The 21,059-nt window shown below is 46.5% G+C and overlaps 1 protein-coding gene across 1 annotated transcript; it reads right to left on the reverse strand.

Annotated features, from left to right (window-relative positions):
• Nucleotides 1–26: 26 nt before the first annotated feature.
• Scimp (SLP adaptor and CSK interacting membrane protein) lies at nt 27–20,141 on the reverse strand. Its single transcript, NM_001398998.1, has 5 exons — nt 20,055–20,141; nt 8,884–9,007; nt 6,894–6,957; nt 3,662–3,735; nt 27–632 (listed from the first exon to the last, which is right to left on the reverse strand). Exons 2-5 carry the CDS (start codon nt 8,993–8,995, stop codon nt 427–429), a joined length of 456 nt encoding a protein of 151 aa, NP_001385927.1. The 5' UTR covers nt 8,996–9,007; nt 20,055–20,141; the 3' UTR covers nt 27–426.
• Nucleotides 20,142–21,059: the final 918 nt, after the last annotated feature.

A 21,059-nucleotide genomic window follows, 5' to 3' on the forward strand; every position in this document is an offset into this window, starting at 1 on the left:
CATAACAGTAGCAAAATTACAATTATGAAGTAGCAACAAAATGATTTTACAATTGGGGATCGCCACAACCTAAAGAACTGTATTGAAGGGTCCCAGCATCAGGAAGGTTGAGACCCACCACGTTACAGCCACATTCACCACGGGAGCAAAGGGGAATGTGGGGAAATGAGTCAATTCTCACAGGCCCAGTGGTCTGCACAAAGGAAACTTCCTCCACAGAGGTGCCAAGGCTACACCCTCAGAGTCTCAGGACAGAGCTTCTGCAGTGCGAGAAACATCAGGAACATCATCTGGAGCAACAGACACATCTGGAGCACTGGGGACATCAAGCTGTCCTAGCCTCTGCTGTAGCTTTCACATGGCGGAGGTGGTTTCCTCTAGGGATCGGGAAGTGCTTATGTTACAGTCCAGCCATTCTAGATTATTCTAAAATGAGCTGTGTAAGCCCGTTTCAGCTTGCCAAAGAGGTATGGGTGTTATAGAGTGCTGGATTTCAGTGGTTGCCGGAATCTCAACATCATCGTAATCATTTTCTGGATCAGTGGAGACCGAGATATCAAAGACGTTCTTCTTTTTAACTTTCTTCACTGATGAGTACCAAGCTGATGGTTGTCTTGGAGATTCCTGTGGGGCTAAAGCACAGAAAAGGGTCACTATATGCAAGGCTACTCTGCACTGACGTATTTTTTTGACCGAGTGGCTCATTACAGATCTTCTGAACACATTACTGATCTTCCCACTTCCTCAGTGGTCGGTTCCCCAGTCACAGTCATGACACACGTCTCAGGATCACCCAAGCACACCAGTGACGAATGTTGGGCAGATCTCTTGACTCCCACGTCTCTGTGCTAAGACCAAGCTTCAAGAGAACCATGATGCAAACACTTAGGAAGCAGACCACATCCAGTTGCTAGGTAACCACAGTCATGCCCACAGATCCCAGATCACAAGGTTCTGATGGACTTGTTGATGCATCCCTCTCTGTACTGTACCCTAGGCTGCTCCCAGGACTGTTTGCTACTGCTTACATACAAATCTGCCTGCTAAGAAGGAAGGAAACATGTGGTGGGAGGGGTAGTGTTCAAAGATAGACTCAGTGCAGAATGGGTCTATCGCAGGAACTGGAGTGGTTGCTGCTTTTTGTCTGTGACAGAAGAGTGATTCTCCTGAGGTTCATGTGTAGAAGATTTGGTGTGTTACCAATATGGCAACATGGTGTGTGTGTGGCGGGGTGGGCAATGGTTAAGAGCTCCTAATGCTCTGCAGAGGATCTGAGTTCAGTTCCCGGCAACCACTTCAGGCAGTTCGTAATCACCTCTAACTCCAGCTCCAGGAGATCTAGTCCCCTCTTCTGGACTCTGGACATGTGTGTAATCAAGCTACAAATGCAGGCAGACACTCGAACACAAACGAACACAGAACTGAAATAAGGTAAAAGGTGGTGGGACCTTTAAGAGACAGAGCCTCATTAGAAGCAGTATGGGTCCTCCCTTTGCTCTGCCACCCAGCCCTAAGATGTGGTTTCCTGCTGTCACATGGGCTGCTACCACGATGTCATGTTTATCATATGATGTAGCTTTCAGGGCCGTGCTGTTTGGATACTCAGCCACCAAGACGGCAGCCTCAAGTATTTCGTCATGGTAATGAAAAATACAGTGATGAATACCCTAGCTATAGCTATAATGAGAATCAGATTTGCCTCCACAATGACCTTATATTTCTCCAAGAAAATTGGAACGCCTCTGCCATTTCATTTCATTTCCTGTAAAATTGAGTTCTGGTTTGGACTCAGTAGTTAGTTAACTAATTAGCTTGGTAAGTTGGGTCATGGATAAGTCACTTAAGGAGCAACGACAGTCATCAGTTTCACAGAGCTTTGAGGGTTTAAGTGAGGTCAAGTCTAACAAGGGCCAGTCACGGGAACCAGAGAACTTCCAGGCCTGGTGGTCCTCACCTGTAATTGCAGCACTTAGGAAATGAAAGGAGGAAGATTAAATAGTTCAAGGTCACCCTTGTCTGCTAAGGGAGCTTAAGGCCAACCTGGGCTACATGAGACTGTCTCAAAAAAGGAGGAGGGGAGACAAAGTCTGCAAAGTACTTGCCTCACAGGTATGAGGACCCAAGTTTGATTCTCATAACCCCTATCTATCTATCTATCTATCTATCTATCTATCTATCTATCGCCTATCTATCATCTATCTATCTATCCATCTATCTATTGATCTGTCTGTAAGTCAATCATCTATCTATCTATCTATCTATCTATCTATCTATCTATCTATCTATCGCCTATCTATCTATCATCTATCTACCTACCTACCTACCTATCCATCTGTCTGTAAGTCAATCATCTATCATCTATCTATCTATCTATCTATCTATCTATCTATCTATCTATATCTATCTATCATCTATCTATCTGTCTGTAAGTCAATCATCTATCTATCATCTATCTATCTATCTATCTATCTATCGCCTATCTATATCTATCTATCTATCATCTATCTGTCTGTAAGTCAATCATCTATCATCTATCTATCTATCTATCTATATCTATCTATCATCTATCTATCTGTCTGTAAGTCAATCATCTATCTATCATCTATCTATCTATCTATCTATCTATCGCCTATCTATATCTATCTATCTATCATCTATCTGTCTGTAAGTCAATCATCTATCATCTATCTATCTATCTATTGTCTATCTATCTATCTATCTATCATCTATCTATCTGTCTGTAAGTCAATCATCTACCTATCATCTATCTATCGATCTATTTATCTATCGCCTATCTATATCTATCTATCTATCTATCTGTCTGTAAGTCAATCATCTATCATCTATCTATCTATCTATCTATTGTCTATCTATCTATCTATCTATCTGTCTGTCTGTAAGTCAATCATCTATCTATCATCTATCGTCTATCTATCTATTGTCTCTCTATCTATTGTCTATCTATCTATTGTCTATCTGTCTATCTATCTATCTATGTCTGTAAGTCAATCATCTATCTATCATCTATCGTCTATCTATCTATTGTCTCTCTATCTATTGTCTATCTATCTATTGTCTATCTGTCTATCTATCTATCTATCATCTATCTATCATCTATCTATCTTTCTATTTATCATCCATCTATCTATCTATCTATGGTCACATGTGTTGTTGTCATGGTGGTAATCTCACAGTGCAGATCCCTAGGACTCAGGCTGACCTGCCTCACCTGCTTGGTGAGTTCCAGCCAATGAGAGACTGAGAGACTTTTTTAAGTTGACGGTGCCTGAGGAATTGCAGTCCTTTAGCTTTCATAAACATATGCACATTCATTCTCTAGCATGTGTACACACATGTGCACATATGAATGCATGCACACACACATGCATGCACGTGCACACACACACACACACACACACACACACACAGACACATAAGTTTTTTAAAAAAAAGCCACCATCCACAAATCAGGAATTCTCCCCATATACTAAACCAGCCAACACCTTTATCTCAGACTCCCAGCCCAGAAACTGTGGGGAAGTAATTTTCCCAGTGCTTAAGGCATCCAGCCTATAGAATTTTGTTAGTAAGCTAAAGAAGATCCATCCATCCATTCTTTATCCCACCTGGAATGATACTGTTATCAGCAAACCGTTCTTACCTGGGTCTTCTGGAAAAGGTGAACTCCTGGGTGGCAGAGCAGGTAACCGACCTGGTGAAGAATTAAGAACATTCCTAGGGAGAGAGGGAATGAGGGGGGGTGAGACACACACACACACACACACACAGAGACACACAGACACACAGAGACACACACACAGGCACACACACACGCACGTACAGAGAGAGAGAGAGAGAGAGAGAGAGAGAGAGAGAGAGAGAGAGAGAGAGGAGACAGAGACATCGAGACACAGAGGGAGAAACAGAGAGAGAGAGTCAGTCAGTGGTTGGTCTGGATCAAGTCTACTGATGGCTGCTTTATAGCAAGGCAAGTAAGTGGGTTGAAGATTCAAATCCAGATTCCTCCAGGTTGGAAGCATTTCCATACCTTTCTAGATTCTGCATTCATTTCTGTCACCCTAAAGAAACCATTTCCTCCAGCCCACATACATGATGGGAGGGGTTGTCTCTAGAGCACAGAGCCCAGTCTCTTGTGTAAACAGTGGTGGACTAGATGTACTCCAATCTGCAAGGCAGACGTACTCATTCCTGATGTTAAGTATCAACACCATGACCAGCAGCATCACTGTGAATTTACCACAGATGTGTCCAGACATTGGAGCAGGGTTGATCACATGTTACAGATGCTAAATGGCCCCCAAAGGCTGGCTGAGCATTGCTGTGGAGACAAATTCAAGAGCTGGAACTGAGTGGGAAGTTTTCAAATGTCTGGAAGCTCGTGTTCAAAGGGGACTGTGGGTCCTGAGTCCCTCCACCTTTCTTCAACCCTCCTCTTGTCCCTGGCTTTGTTCTAAGCCACACACCTCCCACCATGATGCCTCACGACAAGCCCAACCAGCATCAGGACCAACCAGTCATGGACTAGAAACTCACAAACTGTGAGGCAAAAGAAACCTCTTCTCCTTATAAACTGTTTTGGGCGTTTGTTACAGTAACAGGAGCTCACATGTGAGTCACCGTCACACTGCCCAAAAGCCCACTCACAGTAGAAGGGACAAACTCCCACGGCCCACTCCCACAGTGAAAGGCTGTACAGCAAGCAGAATGAACAGTCCACAGCCACACTCAATGCGTCTCACAAAAATAATACTGACTTGGGCTTGTAGCTCAGTAGTGGAGCCTGGCATGTTATCTGTGAGGCCCTGGGATTAAAATGACCCCCATAGTACTGAAAAAAAAATGGGAAAAATGCAAAATACCATGTGCTATTCCACTCACGTGAAGCACGAAACAATCAAACGCCCGGCTGATTCCTTCTGGCTAGTAGGGATTTGGAGGTGCCATGGCCGAAGGCCTTAGAAGTGAGTGTCTGTGATGTTAGCAAGATCTACTCCTGGGCTGGGCATCTGTTACCTAGGCCTGTTTCATTCACAGCAACTTGTTGAGCTGTGTGCTTCCTGAAAAAAAAATTTCTGGAGTGTACTGGCTGGTTTTGTGGGTCAACTGGACACAAGGTAGAATTATCACAGAGAAAGGAGCCTCCCTCAAGGAGATGCCTCTATGAGATCCAGCTGTAAGTCATTTTCTCAATTAGTGATCAAGGGTGGGAGGTAGGTGGTGCCATCCCTGGGCTGGTGGTCTTGGGTTCTATAAGAGAGCAAGCTGAGCAAGCCAGGGGAAGCAAGCCAGTAAGTAACATCCCTCCATGGCCTCTGCATCAGCTTCTGCTTCCGGACCTGTGCGAGTTCCAGTCCTGCCTTCCTTTGGTGATGAACAGCAATGTGGAAGTGTAAGCTGGATAAACCCTTTCCTCCCCAACTTGTTTCTTGGTCGTGATGTTTGTGCAGGAATAGAAACCCTGACAGAGACAGGTAGCAATAGCGCATTTCTGTGGGAAGTTTTCACACGGCAGCAAGGCCTGTGGTCGTCTGGCTCTGTTATGCTTGATTGACTTACTCATCAATGGACGAGGAATTGGACAAGGAAAGGTTATATTTGATGGTCTCTTTGAACTCCAATAAAATCCATTTCACAAAAGTATAGATTTTCTTGCAGATAGGCAAAGGCTGGCCCTTTACCAGGTTCTGACACTGGGTCACCACCTCTCAGCTTTGAGCACCACATTGTTAAACCCTATATTCATACTTCTGGGATTTTGACCACTCCTGATGGTTCTGCTCAGATCTCATTTAAGGGGCGCAACTACTTCTGTTCATCTGAACCCCTGAGTCATGTTCTATCAGTTTGACTCCTGGAGGGACTGGAGACTGAGTAGCTTAAGTCAGTGATGGGTTCTCTATCCCGGACTGTCCCTGGGGACTAAGGCTCAGCTGAGCTGCTTGGCTCTGGGATGCTTCATGTGTGTTGACAGACACGGTTGCCGAAATATGTCCTCAGAATTACAGGGAAGGACAGCTGGAGGCTTGTGCTGGTTTCTCCTAGATTCCACCTTATGTGTCCTTTTCCCTTTGCTGATTTTATCTATTTTTGGCTATATTAAACTATAGCTGTGTTGGGCATGGTGGTGCACACCTCTGATCTCAGGGGGCTGAGGCAGACAGATCTCTGTGAGTTTGCGGCCAGCCTGGTCTACATAGCGAGTTCCAGGACAGCCAGAGCTATGTAGCAGAATCCTGTCTCAAACAAACACAAAACCGTGGAGTGAGATAAGTCTCCGGTCCCATTAGTCCCCTCATGAATTCTTGTTCCTAAAGGGTAACCTTGGGGACTCATCAAATAGCATGAAGAGTCCCAAACATATCACAAAAAGCAAAATGGAAAGCCAATGCTCAGGGCTAGAGGACCCAGGTTCGATTCCCAGCCACACAGGGTTCTAGCTGTCTATAACTCCAGTTTCAGACCTAAATGCCCTTCTTCCTGGGCATCAGGCACACACATGGTGCACAGATATGCACAGAGGCAAAGCATTCATACACATAAAATACAAACAGATCTTTAAAGGGGGAAGCAAATGCTATACTTTTATGCCATGTTTTCAGACATGTAACCTGCTTAAATGAAAGACATAAGACTGAGCCTGGGACACAGAGACTACACAGTAGCCTCTGTCAGAATAAATATGGCCAGGGAGCCCAGAACAGGGTGCCAGAGATGCCCGATCCCCAGACCTTCTTCCTCCGATAGATGAGGATGTTGGCAGATCCATCTCACCAACTCCATAGGGAAGGAGGCATTGCAGCCACACTGGAACACTGTCATCGGAAGGGCCCTGGTGCAGTGAGCCGCAGGGGTCTCCCCTCCCCCTCACTTACTCATACATCTTGTCCTCTTCTCTTCCGTCCTGTATCGAGGGCTTGGCAACTTCCCAGTTCCTGCCTAAGGGAGGGAAACCATATTCATTAGGGCACATTAATGAAAGTTGTCACTTCAGGATTTAGAAGTTCTTGGAATATAATCAGATCCAGGGAATTAGGAAGGGGAACTGCCAAGAGATAAGACTTAGGGACACCTAGTGTGAAAGTGACAGCTAGCTCTTGGACCCTGGCCACGAAGCCACAGAGCCTGGGAGGAAATCCTTGGCCAACAGCAGCAATAAACAAACAAACAAATAAATGGAAAAAAATGTAAAGACAGCCAGTTGATAAAGTACATGAGCCCAGAACACACTTTCTAAAGCTCATATATTAAAATGGAGTTCTGAATAAATCCTCTTCCTTTATTAAAAATTAATTACTTAAGGGACAGTGGGAAAAGGAGATCAAATTGGGAACTGAGATCTGATCTCGGTTCTGCCTCTAAGCTCTGAGCACCTCTCCCGAGGTTCTGTCTCCCTGTGGACTGGGGACAAAGCTAAAAGGATTGCACTCCAGCACTCGAGGGACAGCGTGCTGAACACGCTGGGAGGCTCGCCCAGGGTGCCCTGTGTGTTACCTGCCCACTGTGTTACCTGGGCGTGCTCCTGCCTCAGACCAATTTGCAATTTCTTTTAAAGGGCTAGGATCTTGAAGGACTATACCACTGACTGGGGGTGGGGGGTGGGAGGTCCATGTTTCTGGAGATAAACGACAAACTGGAAAACCCAGTTGTAGATAACCTAAAATTAGTGTTCATCTCCCCACACAGTCACTTTGTCTGAGGAGGTCAAGATAGAGAAAACAGCAGAAAACAGGTCTTGGAGAGAGAAGGCTGTCGTGCAACTAAAACTCGTTCATCCTGGATCATATCTGTGTTTATTTGTCTTTTAATTCTCACATATAGTACATCCCGACCGAGGTTGCCCCTCCCCCAGTCTCTCTCCCATCTCCTCTCTTCCCCAGATCCACCCCTGCTCTGTCTTCTATCAGAAAACAGCAGGCCTCCTGGGGACAACATCCAAATGCAGCATAACAAGCTACAAGAAAACCAGCACATACTGTCACTTCAGGGCTGGATGAGGTGACCTAGTAGGAGGGACAGGGTCCCACGAGCAGGCAAAAGAGTTGGGGACGGTCCCTGCTCCTACTGTTAGGATTCCCACAAGACTACCAAGCTACTTAGCCGTAGCATATACAGAGGACCCAGGTCAGATCCCTACAGGTTCCCGAATCTCTGTGAGTCCCATGAGTCCCAATCACTCTATTCTGTGTACCATATTCTCAAGGTTCTTGTGGTGTGTCCCTGACCCCTCTGGTTCCCCTGATCCCCCTCTTTAGGACTCCCCAAGCTCTGCCTAATGTTTGCCTGTGGTACTTAAACTCCATGAAATCTTGAGAGTAACCCTAGCAAAGACTCCTAGTAATGGGGACATGAAGCCTGCATTGGCCATCTTTTGTAACCAGACAAGGCCTCAAGTGGAGGGATTGGGACACCAACCCAGCCATAAAACCTTTGGCCTACAGTTTGTCCTGCCTGCAATGTTTTCTGGGACTGGAGCCTTGTAGAATGGCCATCAAAGAGACCAGAGAGACTTCACTAAACAACTGATTGACTCTGTTTTAATGCTCAAGACAGTTGACTTTCTGCAGACTTCTGTCTGCTCCCTTTCGAGAGGCACAGAAGCAATGATATTGGTGCCAGGAAGACACGGGGCTCCAGGGACCCTGCGTCTGTTTGCACCCAAATCCTCTGACTTTGGAATTAATCTCCCCTTCGCTATGCTCATGAGAAACTGAGGCCCAGGGACAGAGTTTGAGGCAGGGTTAGAAATCATACCCAAGGCATGTTTTGCTCCACCTAAGCCCATACAGGCCAGGCTTAGAGTTTTGCTGCACTGACATCACCCCCCCCCCCACACACACACACAGGTAAGATGGCCATCAGTACCTTGTCTAAGCTGCCACCTGCAGACACAGTACAGGATGAGACCCAGGACCAAGGAGATGGAGATGATGGTCACAGCTAAGATGAGCCAGAAATTGTTCCTCCACCAACTCATTGCTGTGGAAGCCTAGGAAGAGTAGAGACCGAGGCATGAGTGGAAAGCTAAGGCCTTTAGGTACCTCATTATAATGGAGATCTGTCTCGAGTCTACGTGACCTGTGAAGGGGCTCGGGGCGTGGCCTTATGTGACTGACGGTCACAGATCTATGGAGGGCTGCGGGCTAGTGACTGGCCTGGCTTCCTGGGAGTCAGCCGAAATGTCCACCCTCCCTTCAGGGTCTCCGGGGTTCAAGCCTCCTCAGCTGGGAACCAGGGTGCCTTTCACTGTCCCACAATGTATGAGTATTTTGGCTGCATTTGTGTCTGTGTACCACATGCATTCCTGGTGTCCATGGAGCCAGAAGAGAGCGACAGATCCCTTAGAACTGGAGTTTTGAATAGTTTTGTGCAACCCTGTGGGCGCTGGGAATCAAACCCTGATCCTCTGGAAGAGCAGCTGGTGTTTTTTTAAAAGCTGAGCCATTTCTATGGCAGCCCCCCAAACTGCATGTTCAGCGCCTGCCATAAAGAACGCCCCGAAGTTACCCCCTTCTCCATGGACTGCTAGCAGGGAGATGCTTTCTCAACAGAATAGGCCGACTTGTCTTTCTGAGGATGAAGCGGAGAGAGGGGCCCAAGAGCATCACATTCCATTTCTAGTGCGATGTCACCTGAGACCACCAAGCTAGTTCAATGGTTAGGGTGCTTCCAGACTGGAGAGGTATTCAGGGGAGAGGTGTGGGGACTGCGTGCTGGGGCAGTGCACGATCGACTACAGGCCCTGGAAAGATACAGAAACTGAATCTTACTCTGGCCCCAGGCCTGAGGCCAAGGGGGTAGGTAAGAATGTAGGTTGCAGGATGGCTGGAAGCCAGCAGAGCATGGCACAAGCAAATGCCCGCCTGACAGGATGCTGAGAGTCAGCCCAAGGCTGTAGCCACAACTCTCAGAGGGCTACAGAGGACAACAGACTTCTCAAGAAATGGCTGTTTGAAAGGTTGGGTCAAGAGGATGACTCGAACCCAGGAGTCTGGGGCCAGATAGGCAATATAACAGAGCTATGTATCTTTAAAACGTGTTATATTAGGGCTGGAGAAATTACTCAGTGCTTAAGAGCATTGGCTGTTCTTCCAGAGGACCTGGGTGTCTAGCACTCACATGGGCGGCTCCAGTTTCAGGGAATGCAATGCCCTCTTCTGATTTCTGTAGGCACTGCACACACATGATACACGTGTGCTGGCAAACCATCACACACATAAAATAAGATTTTAAAAAGTCACCTTACAGTTCTGGAGGTCAGACATTCAGGAATATCTCACTTGCAAGTCTAAAACCAAGTCTAAAACCAAAGGGCTGTGGGCCTTAAGGCAATATGCTTTTGGATACTGTAGGAGAGAATCCATTTTCTTATCTCTTTGGCTTCCAGAAGTCACTTACAGTCCTCGTCTCATGACCATTTCTGTCTTCAAAGCCAGGCCTGTTACACAGCTCTGGCCATTCTTCTGCTGTTATATCTTCCTCTAATCATGCTCTGCTGACTTTCTTCCCAGTGCGTAGGGAGTCTCAAGGTTACATCCACTGAGTCTGGATAATTTCACCATCTCGGTCATCTGATTAGAAGCCTTGATTCCCATTTTCTAGAAACTCTGACATAATCCAATTTCTGGGGAATTTGATGTGGATGTTTTGAGGAAGGGAAGGGTCCTGACACAAATGATCCTCCATGCTTATCCTCACTGAAAGGATCCGTGGGTTTATATGGTTATATTTAATTTTTTTTTTCTTTTTTTCGGAGCTGGGGACCGAACCCAGGGCCTTGCGCTTGCCTACCACTGTACTAAATCCGGTTATCTTTAATTTTTTTTTTTTTGCCTTTTTTGGTGACAGTTTGAGAAGGAGAGGAAAGCAGTGTGATGATTCCACTCCTTTTGATGTGAAGTCAGTCACATGGTGTCCTGTATTGTCACCTTGGTCATGCAGCAGCAGGGTCTGGCTGCAAGGCAGACTCAGGATGCCACACAGAAATAATGTTTGTTATCAGGAGGCAGGAGGGATTCTCAAGGCTTAACTCATGCTTGGGATAAGGCAGGCCCTCAGAGCCAAAGTGGGTCCAAGAATGAGCTTAGGTTGGGACAGCAGAACTGTGGGACCCTGAGGTCTAACCCTGACCCAAATGCATAGGTGTGTGAGTTACTTATGTGAAAAAGTGTCTGAGCAAATGAAACTCTGTATAAGCCTGTGTCTCCACACTTGAGATCACCTGTTGCTTACTCTCATGCGGTAAGTGCTGGATAGGTAGTTGCCACAGTGTGTCACTGAGGGAACAATGACAGGGTGGGGGAGGAAGAGTGCACATGACCAGTGGAGAGGCACTTGCTGTTTTGGAGTATTTTCCATCTTCTGTTGGCTGAATCCATAGATGTAGAACCTGACTGTGGAGGGATGACCGCATTTCCGTTTCTCAGAAGAGGAAGCAGAACTTGGACAGGTTAAGAACCATGCTAACTGGCAACCTGACACTCCAGCTCAGACACCAGAGTCTGTTTATTCTGCCACCTTGACATGAAACCCACAAATTCCTTCTCTCCAGACCAGAACCGAAAGCAGAAGAACCATGCTCAAAACTTTCCAATATTCGCAAGACTTCAGTGTCTCAGTGCAACTTGTTGCTCATAAAGGGGAACCTCAGTATGAAAAAAAAAGGACACTTAGAACACCCACATGTAGCCAGGCGTGGGGCACTTGCCTTTGATCCTAGCTCTCGGGGGACCAAGGTAGGTGGGGTTCTGTGAGTTCAAGACCAGCCTGCTTTACATATTGAGTTCCAGGACTACATAGTGATACTTGTCTCAAACAAACAAACAAACAAACAAACAAATATCAAGGACAACAAAACAGACATATGTACTGTGTGCTAACTTCTCATGAGTTTAATGACTCTACATGCCCCAGCTCACTGAATCCCCACAATAGCTCTGTAAGCCATATAGTCAGCATTATCATCCCACTTTACAGGTTAGAAAATAGAGGCTTCTCTCTTTTAAGGGAGAGCTTAACGAGATTATAGAACAAATAATTGGAAAAAAATCAGAAATCGAAGTTTGTCTGACTCTAGGGCCTTAACTTTTAACCATTTTGCCCGGGTATCTCAAAAATGTTCAATTTCCTGGTTATTAAGATGCACTTAGAGCTAGAGAGATGGCTCAGTGGTTAAGAGCACTGACTGCTTTTTCAGAGGTCATGAGTTCAAATCCCAGCAACCACATGGTGGCTCACAACCATCTGTAATGATATCTGATACCCTCTTCTGGTGTGTTAGAAGATAGCGACAGTGTACTTATATTATATATATATACATATATATTATTTAAAAATAAGATGCACTTAAGTACAAGGTCTTTTGCCCCTACTTCACTTCCAAGTCCAACTTCCAACTCTTCTGAGAATCTGAATCAGCATTTTTTTTGTTTTTTTTTTTTTTTGGTTCTTTTTTTTCGGAGCTCAGGACCGAACCCAGGGCCTTGCGCTTCCTAGGCAAGCGCTCTACCACTGAGCTAAATCCCCAACCCCCTGAATCAGCATTTTTAACAAGCCATCTAGAAGGTTCTCTGAAGGACTCCTAACTGGTGCTAGTGAGATCTGATGCCTCTTCCCTGGAGCAGCCATAAACGGGGCATCAGTAGCCGGATGGGTAAAAGGCACTGAAAAGATTCCTTGAACCAAATACCTTCTCCACATGCTTGTCATGGCCGCTGGAAGGCCACCATCAACGAACAAGTTTCCTCTCACCAGCAAGGCTCCAGGCTGACCTTTTTTCTACTTCTTCATTTAAACTCACTTGCCTCCACATTGAGGAAGAAAAACTAACTCCCTGGTGCCTCGGGTTTTCTTTCCAGGACCCGGCTCTCTAAGGTTCTTGGAGGGCAATTACAGACGATGTGGTGAGGGTGCAGAAACACAGTTTCTAGAACATGAAGTGGTCCCAGGAAGCCCCCGGTGTCCTCTCTGCTTGGTGTCCCCTCCCTAACACATAACCCTTCCTGCTCGGGTGTCCAGAACTCCCGAACTCTCTTCCCTTTCTCCGCAGACATCCTGGGGAGTCTCAGAGATTTACAGATTCTGTAGATCTTTAGCTCTGGGGAGGCGGATGGGGGATGGAAGCCACAATCATCGAGATGGAAAGGAAGAGAAAGAAGAACTTAGGAGGAGGGTTTGCCACAGGAATAAGGAAGGGGGAGGGTGTCTTCGCGGAAAAGGAAACCCTGTATTTCAAGAAGGGAAGGATCCAAGGCCCAGAGTTTGTTTATGTGAAGAACTTCAGCCTATTGCGGACTCTGAAGTTTCCAGAAGTGAGGAGAAAAATGGAACATGGGGATGGAGGAGAAGGAAAAAGAGTGAGAACAGAGCCGGGAGAAGCTGTCTCCAGTCAGTGGTAGATTGACCTTTCAAAATGGAACATTGATCAGAAGAGGAGGGATGCTGAGTGGAACAAGAGGAACGATAAGGACAGAGGGACAGGAAATTGGCAGATCGCACAAAAAACTTCCATTTTCTCCAAAGTAGGAAGCAGAGTCAATAACCTGGGATCAGGATTAGGCCAGGGCAGGAGGCAGGCAGGCTCCCAAGTGAGGACAGTGCTCCTAAGGAAGTCACAAAGTGGTCCACCTCTTTCCAGCCCAGCTTTCCCACCATCATCTCCCTGTGGCAATTAGTTCTGGGGCTTCCCTTCCCTCCTTCCTGAGCCCACAAATACCCCTCAGACTACAGGAAGGGGAACCTCAGATTTCAGTTACTCTGTGAAGTACAGATGAAACAACTCCCCACCCAAACAATGCTGGCATATCTTTCCTGTCTGCTGTGGGTTCCTTTGGTCATTGTCCACCCTCCCACCCCCGTCCCCAATGCTGGTATGTAAGCACCATGCTGGCAGGGTCCTGGCTCCTCTCTTTACTACCACACTCCTAGAGTCTAGGTCACAGGGGCACAGCAGGTACTACATGTATGACTGTGGATATATAGATGAGTAAAAGATTTGACAGCCCTTTTCTCCACCGTGGGTAGACATCCCTTGTGACCATGTGGTCCAGGAATGTAACAGTAGTCATGCCTTTTGGAAATGCCCTCTGCAGTTTCTGCCCCTTTCTTCCTTTGCAGGTTAGTTCTCTTCCCTTAGCCTGACACTCTAAACATAAACTACCCCTAAACGAGCAAAACATAACGGGCTGAGGATGTGGCTTCATGGTAGATTGCTTGCCTCTTACGCAAAAGCTCAGAGATCGATTCCTAGCACCACAAATATAAAAAGATAATAATCGCTAAGAATCTTTATTTAGATTTACAGAACCCAGAACACGTGCTGGTCTTGGGTTACACCGGAATATGTAATAATTCTTATGTTTTTCTTTCTGTTCAACATAAAGTGAGTCAAATACTATAAGGCTTGACTTGTAGAAAACAGATACAACTGTTACAGATAGAAACCAACCCTAGGAGGCTGCTACATTGTAGCCAGAGAAAAATAAGAAAGGAAGCACGTGCTCTGAATGATGAAGACCCATCCAGCAGGAGCCTTCATGCCTGCTCCTGACACTTCTTTCTTTTCATGTACCTAACTTCTCTAGGGAGGAAGCATTGGGGACGTCAGCATGCACCTTCTAGGGCGCCACTCCTTGAATGAAGCTGATCTCTTTCCTACCAGCATCCTGTTTTGGCTTTTCTGCAATGAGCAGTCATTCATATAGTATTCATAAAGTGCAGAGTTTTCAGTGAGAGTCTCAAATTCCTATCCTGTGTAGTATTATTCCCACGCCACCTCTTTATGACATATGACCTCAGGTGAGACCCCTGCCTTCCATCTGCCACCCACCACTGGGGGCAGAGGTAGGTTGAGAAGCAGAGGCCACTGTAAGCATTGTGGAGGGGATATTCTAGCTACCCCTGGATGTCCTGCATTCCTCAGGTTGCTTAATGCATTTTGTGGGGTGGAAAGGACTAGGCAGGACATTCGCAGGATGACGGTGCTTGAGCGAGGTAAAGCAAGGAAGGGCAATGACGACCCCAGCCCCAACGTGCTCGTCTTCAGAAAGCATTTCTGGGGAGCCAGTGACAATACTTTATTCTTTATCATGAATTCCTGAGACTGGTGATTTATGGCTTTAATCCCAGCACTTGGGAGGCAGAGGCAGGCAGATGTCTGTGAGCTCCAGGTCAGCTTAGTCAACATAGCAAATTCCAGGCAGGCCAGGGCTACAGAGTGAGACCCTGTATGACAGAGAAAGAGAGAGAGAGAGAGAGAGAGAGAGAGAGAGAGAGAGAGAGAGAGAGAGCGCTGGGGAGGAAGAGAGTTTACACTGGAAAGTCACACACATCACAGAACTGTGAAGTACTCCAGGGACTTGAGCTGGCCACTCAGGGAACGGGCTGCTTTCCCCCAGCTTCCTGGTGCCCAGCATTTGTATCTGGAGCAAGATCCATGAAGTCTCCATACAGGTTCTGAAACCTTTTCAAGAGACTGACACAGGTAAAAGAGCTCCGAGGATCCCCAGATACCGACATTATCAAGAGCAGACCGAAAGTGCTCTATGCACAACAGCAGTCACCTTCAGGAAGGACAGCCTCCCTTCACTGGCAGGCTGCAGAATACCCCGCCCCACTGAGCTGCTGGTAGGAGCTGGGGAGTGTTCTCCTTTGGGTCATAAAAGAGGATATTTAGAGGTGGGAATCTCGAAGAACTAGTACGAGAACGGGGACAGGAGAAGGCCAGCACAAACCGGCGGCTGGTACGAGCCTGAAGAAGCCACCTACAGAAACAGTAGGGGATGCAGCAGCAAAGATGGCTGTGCTGCATCCACAGCCCTGTGCTCCCAGATGCCCTGGGCACCCCTCTGGTCATCTCCTGCCCAGTCCTCGTAAGGTCTCTGCATCTACCCATGCTTCGAGCAGGTTTATTCTGATGGCCTCGGAGTCAGGAAAGGGGTTTGGTTCATGAGTCAGTGCAGAAGAGTGTTAACCACAGAGGCTGTGGGCCTGCGCTGACCAGGAGGAGAGAGGTACGTCCTAAAGTGATCCATGGGCTTACTAGAAAGGGTTTTGGAAAGCAGGGCATGAGATGGGTTTGAACTGATTTCGAAGGCACAGGAAGCTAAGCACTCATCAAGCCTGTGGGCGTGAGCAGTTCCTGCCCGATTCCTCTCTGGTTGCCTGTCAGTCTGTCACTGATGATGGTCAGGATGTCCATATTCCCACCTGACCACCTTGCTGCATGTGTGCTGGGAATGGCCATGGGGAGACTTACTGGCAACTTAAAATTGAGTGTGGACAGGGCGGGGCTACAGAAAACACGCACTATCTGCTTGTTCTGTAGCCTTCCATTTCTGTGAAAGGCCGGCAAGCTCGGCCCCCACATATCACCTCCTTCCCCAGCTTTCACACCTATTATCTTGTATCTCCACTTCCAGTGTGCTAGCCAGGGCTCTAGACGCCTGTGCAAAGTGCCATTTTGTTGACCTGTTTGAACTGTTTGCCTTACTGCTGGCTGCCACATAGAAATATGACCCCTTGTTGTCTTTCAGTGCAGAGTGAAATAGGAGCTCCCTAAAGTCAGCCCAGCATGGCCAAGATCAATCCCAACAGGCAACTGCTTACCTCAACAGCCTCTGGACTCCCCTATATTTCTGTGTCCCTTTGAGCTTTTGCTCTGCCAGGGACCTGCAGTTCCACAAGCCTCCCTGCATCCTCCCTGGCCTTCTTGGGCCTCACTCTGTCAGTTTAAAGCAACGATGTTCCAGAGTCCTGAACTAACCGGCCAAGGGGCCTCCAGATGGTAACAGCCCCATGGCTCACATACAGAAATTCCCGGGGGACCACAGCCTGTTGGCTATCTTGAGGCTCCATTTGCATACCAAGCATTGTGCTTTTTATTTAGATGTTATGCAAAAATCAATAAAAACGGATGTGCTTCCTGTAGATGCATAATTTAATTTACAGTCTAGAGTACAACTGAAACAAAATGGAGAAAATGTCAGCTCTCTATCCCCCAAACACGGAAATCCTTCTGATGGCTTGGAGATAGGAACAGACACCTCCTCCTGACTAAATCCTTCCCTCCCTAAGGCTGAGAAGGCCTCGGGGTCTTCCAGATGGGCCTTTAGCTCATTTCCTGGATTCAATCTTCAGTTTGCCTGTCAGATGGGTTACAATGTATAACTTCCATTTTTATGTAAAAAGAAAGGGCCATTGTTTACCAGTGACTTCTTAAATTATTAATAGCTACTAAAATGCGATGTTGACATTCTTAAACTGAAATATCCGGCTCCTAGAGTTTGCTGAGGATTCTAAATAATATTTTGCCAGAAAGTCTAGACACTGTGACTCCTGGGAGTGTCACCATCTCAGCTCTTAGAAGTGCAGACCTTCTAGCTGGAGGGAAGGCTGCTAGCCTGAAAGGGCATAGTCATGACTAAGGATAGCTGTTAAGATACATGAGTTTTGTTCGTTATTTTTGGTTTTGTTTGGGACAGTGTTTCTCTATGTAGCTCTGGCTATTCTGGAACTTTCTATATATATATATATATATATATATTAGGATGGCTTCAAATTCACAAAGATCTACCTGTCTCCATTTCTCTGGTGCCAACCCATAACTGGCTAGAGAGAGAGAGAGAGAGAGAGAGAGAGAGAGAGAGAGAGAGAGAGATCAAAGGATTTTAGGTGATTTGTAATTATGTATTATGATTGATATATCTTCCTCTTCTTCAATACATTTATTATGGGACATCTATGATACACACACATGTTAACACTATATATGGGGCCAATGACCGGTAAATTGATACTTACATTTTGCTGTTTAAATATGCATCATGACCATTAAACCTGTTGCTAAAGAATACACGTTTACATAAAATATGAAGACATATCTAAGTATTTGTTGTGGATGACTTTTCCTTTGTGAACTTTTGTGGGTTTGTTTGTGTTGAAAATTAAACCTAGGCTCTTGCACATACATGACAAGTACTTTACCACTAAGCTTACATGTCCAGCCCATGCCTCTTTAAAATCACATGCAATATTTTCTAAAGTGAATGGGTTAATCAAGGTCATTGTAAATGAATGTACTGACATTGTTTTATATACAGAATTATACATTTTTTGGGGGGGGTTAGGCAGGGTTTTTCTACATACCCTTGGGTGTCCTAGAAGTCACTATGTAGATGAGGTTGGCCTTGAACTCATAGAGATCGACCTGACTCTGCCTCTCCGGTGCATAATTAAAGGTGTGGCTATAAAATGATGTTTCGGGGTTGGGGATTTAGCTCAGCGGTAGAGTGCTTGCCTAGCGAGCACAAGGCCCCGGGTTCGGTCCCCAGCTCCGAAAAAAAGAAAAGAAAAGAAAATGATGTTTCAGTAGAAACCCTGTGAGGGTTTATACTCTGCTACACTGACGTACGGGGACACACTGTAATCATATTTAGTATTCTGGCTTGCTAGCCCGCCATATACCGATGACGTCATGCTTAGTATTCCATTAAAAACAATGTCAAGCTGGCCAGTGGCGGCATGTGCCTTTAATCCCAATATTTGAGAGGCAGAGGTAGGTGGATCTCTGTGAGTTTAAGGCCAGCCTGGTCTACAGATCGAGTACCAGAACAGCCAGGGCTACACAGAGAAACCCTTTCTGGGGGGAAAAAAAAAAACGATGTCAGATCAGAATGCAAATCCTGTAGAAGTAACAAGGTGAGAGTACTTATGCATAATGAATGGTTATCTCCGTGGTTATTTGAATTCGTTATGGACAAGCTGTGAGGCTTGCATGTGTTAACACAGTGCTTGGACCAATAACTCGACTGTCAGTAACCCACACGATCATGCTGCTGCATTTGTGTCTCAGCGTGAGAGCTTATCAAGCCGGGACAGCCGCACGTTAATCTTAAGTCTGATTTATTTTATCAGAGGACTCAACTCCATGCATACATGCTCAGTCCTCAGAGCTTCCCTAGTGAATTTGTCTGCCTACTGTTAGGAAATACATCTATTCGCTAGGGGAAAAAAGGAAACCGGGAGGAGGAAGAAAGGGAGGAAAAAGGGGAGGGAGCGATAGCTGTAGGGAGAAGGGAGGAGAAGGAAGAAGGGAGAAAGGGAGGGGGAAGAAGGGAGAATGGGGAGGAGGAAGAAGGGGGCGGAGGAAGAAGGGAGAAGCAGGGGGGAACTCTATCCTGACAAACTTCTAGAGAAACTGATCCTCCCACATAGTCCATGGCATAATACATGGATTAAGAGATGATTTTTGAAGAGCTAGAGACATGGCTCAGTGGTTAAGAACAATGACTACTCTTTCAGAGGATTCCCAAGTTCGATTCCCAGCACCGCACTGTAGCTCACAACCATCTGTAACTTCAGTTTCAAGGGTCTGATGTCCTCCTCTCACCTCTAAGGACACCAGGCATATATGTGATACATGCAGGAAACATTCCCAAACACACAGAGAATAAAATATTTTCTATAAAGAAGGAATCGAGAAACTTGATTTTCCAGAGGTTAAAATCACATCGCTCCATTAAGGTCTCACACCAGCTGAACCCCTCTGGGTCCCGAGGCTTCTGAATGTTGGCAGGTGCCTTATAGATCCCAGACACCAGAAACTGAGTGACAAGGGCACCGAGAGCCACACTGTTCTGAGTCTTTCATCCAAGAGTACCGAGATGTAGCCTGAGTTTCCGAAGCACAGTGCAGTGAGGGTTCTCTACCAGATATTACAGACATTACCCAGACATTGATAACCCCTTACACTTTACGCAGCTCACTGCCAACCGTGGCTTCATCCTTTGAGATAAACTTACGCCTGGCACACACAGTGAACGATTAAAGAGATGACTGGGGTAACTCAGCAGCAATGTCAAGTGGACTTTTCAAGGCCACTGTTTCTCCAGTTGTACCCAGCTGTGTACCACAGCCTCAGGTGACAGTCCCCTCAGCCCATGCCTGTGAGGTTGTCTATTTGGCCACAAGTCTAACAGAAACAGATGACTACGGTAGAGAAAGCAAGAAATCGTTCTTAGGAAAGTCGAAGCACTTACCTAGACTTGCCCGGGTGTCGCTGAAAGCCGCTGTGGAGACAGCTGTGGACTATGAGGGCGTTTCTTAACACAGCTGGGGAGAGCCTTGACCGCCTACATACCCTCACTCATCCCTGTAGGCAACAGGCACTAGCTTGACCACACTTCCTCTTTCTGGTCAGCCCATGACAGTCATCCCCGTTCTAGTGAAGCTAACTACCCTAGGTTTTTTTGAAGCTAGAACCTTCTCACTGCAATTTGTGGTTCCAGCAGAGGTCCATGAAGGCTTGTGGTGGTGTGGAAGGGGGTCCTGAGAAGGACCAGGCTCCAGTGTGAGTGAGTGAGGAGTTGCTCCAGGGGAAGTCTCCCTTGAACATTCCTGGGCATGGTCGTGTGGGACTCAGGGAGACAAGGCCATGAATCCACCCAGAGATGCATGGTGGGAGACAGGTGACAGATGCGTCATCCCACAAGAGTGGCTCTTGAGCCCCTGGAACTGTTGGCCCAACTTCCGTTTAGAGGAGTCAAGAGAAAGGCTGCCGGTCTTTAAGAGAGCATGATGTCAATACCTAGAGTGTAGCCTAGGCTGTTCTTGAACTTGTGATATTCCTACTTCTGTCTCCCAAGTCCAAGATTGCATGCCACCACACCCAGTCAGTGGACAGTATTGATTGAATTGAGTCACTTCCTACCACTCTGTGAAATGGAACTCCCAGCGATGCTCATAGCCTCTAAAAATGGAAGTTTGGGGTGGGGAAACAAAGAAACCGCCTTGTAGAAGTAGCTGTTTATGAAGAACAGTCACTTCAGGGCAGCATGGATGTGTGTGGGGTCAGCCTCTGGGGAGGGGGTGCTCTGGCACTCAGGAACAATAATGACAACCAAAGTGACTGGGAATAGTCCCCCCACCTGCCCAGGAGATGCCCACAGGTAGCATTCACTGGTGTTTATGGTGTGAATATTCCTACCCTGGCCAAATTCAGAATATCGGCATGATGTCAAGGGACTTGAAATTGGGAGGAAAGT

Source organism: Rattus norvegicus, chromosome 10 (genome assembly GCF_036323735.1).
Source record: "Rattus norvegicus strain BN/NHsdMcwi chromosome 10, GRCr8, whole genome shotgun sequence".
In the NCBI taxonomy this organism is placed as follows: Eukaryota; Metazoa; Chordata; class Mammalia; order Rodentia; family Muridae; genus Rattus; species Rattus norvegicus.

Excerpts from the sequence above, each read along its gene's own strand:
- Scimp (NM_001398998.1), bottom strand. The coding sequence starts at position 8,995 with ATGAGTTGGTGGAGGAACAATTTCTGGCTCATCTTAGCTGTGACCATC. Across the intron at positions 3,736-6,893 it reads GAAGAGGACAAGATGTATGA|GAATGTTCTTAATTCTTCAC; the intron begins GTAAGTGAGGGG and ends CTCTCTCCCTAG. Across the intron at positions 633-3,661 it reads ACCTTTTCCAGAAGACCCAG|CCCCACAGGAATCTCCAAGA; the intron begins GTAAGAACGGTT and ends TCTGTGCTTTAG.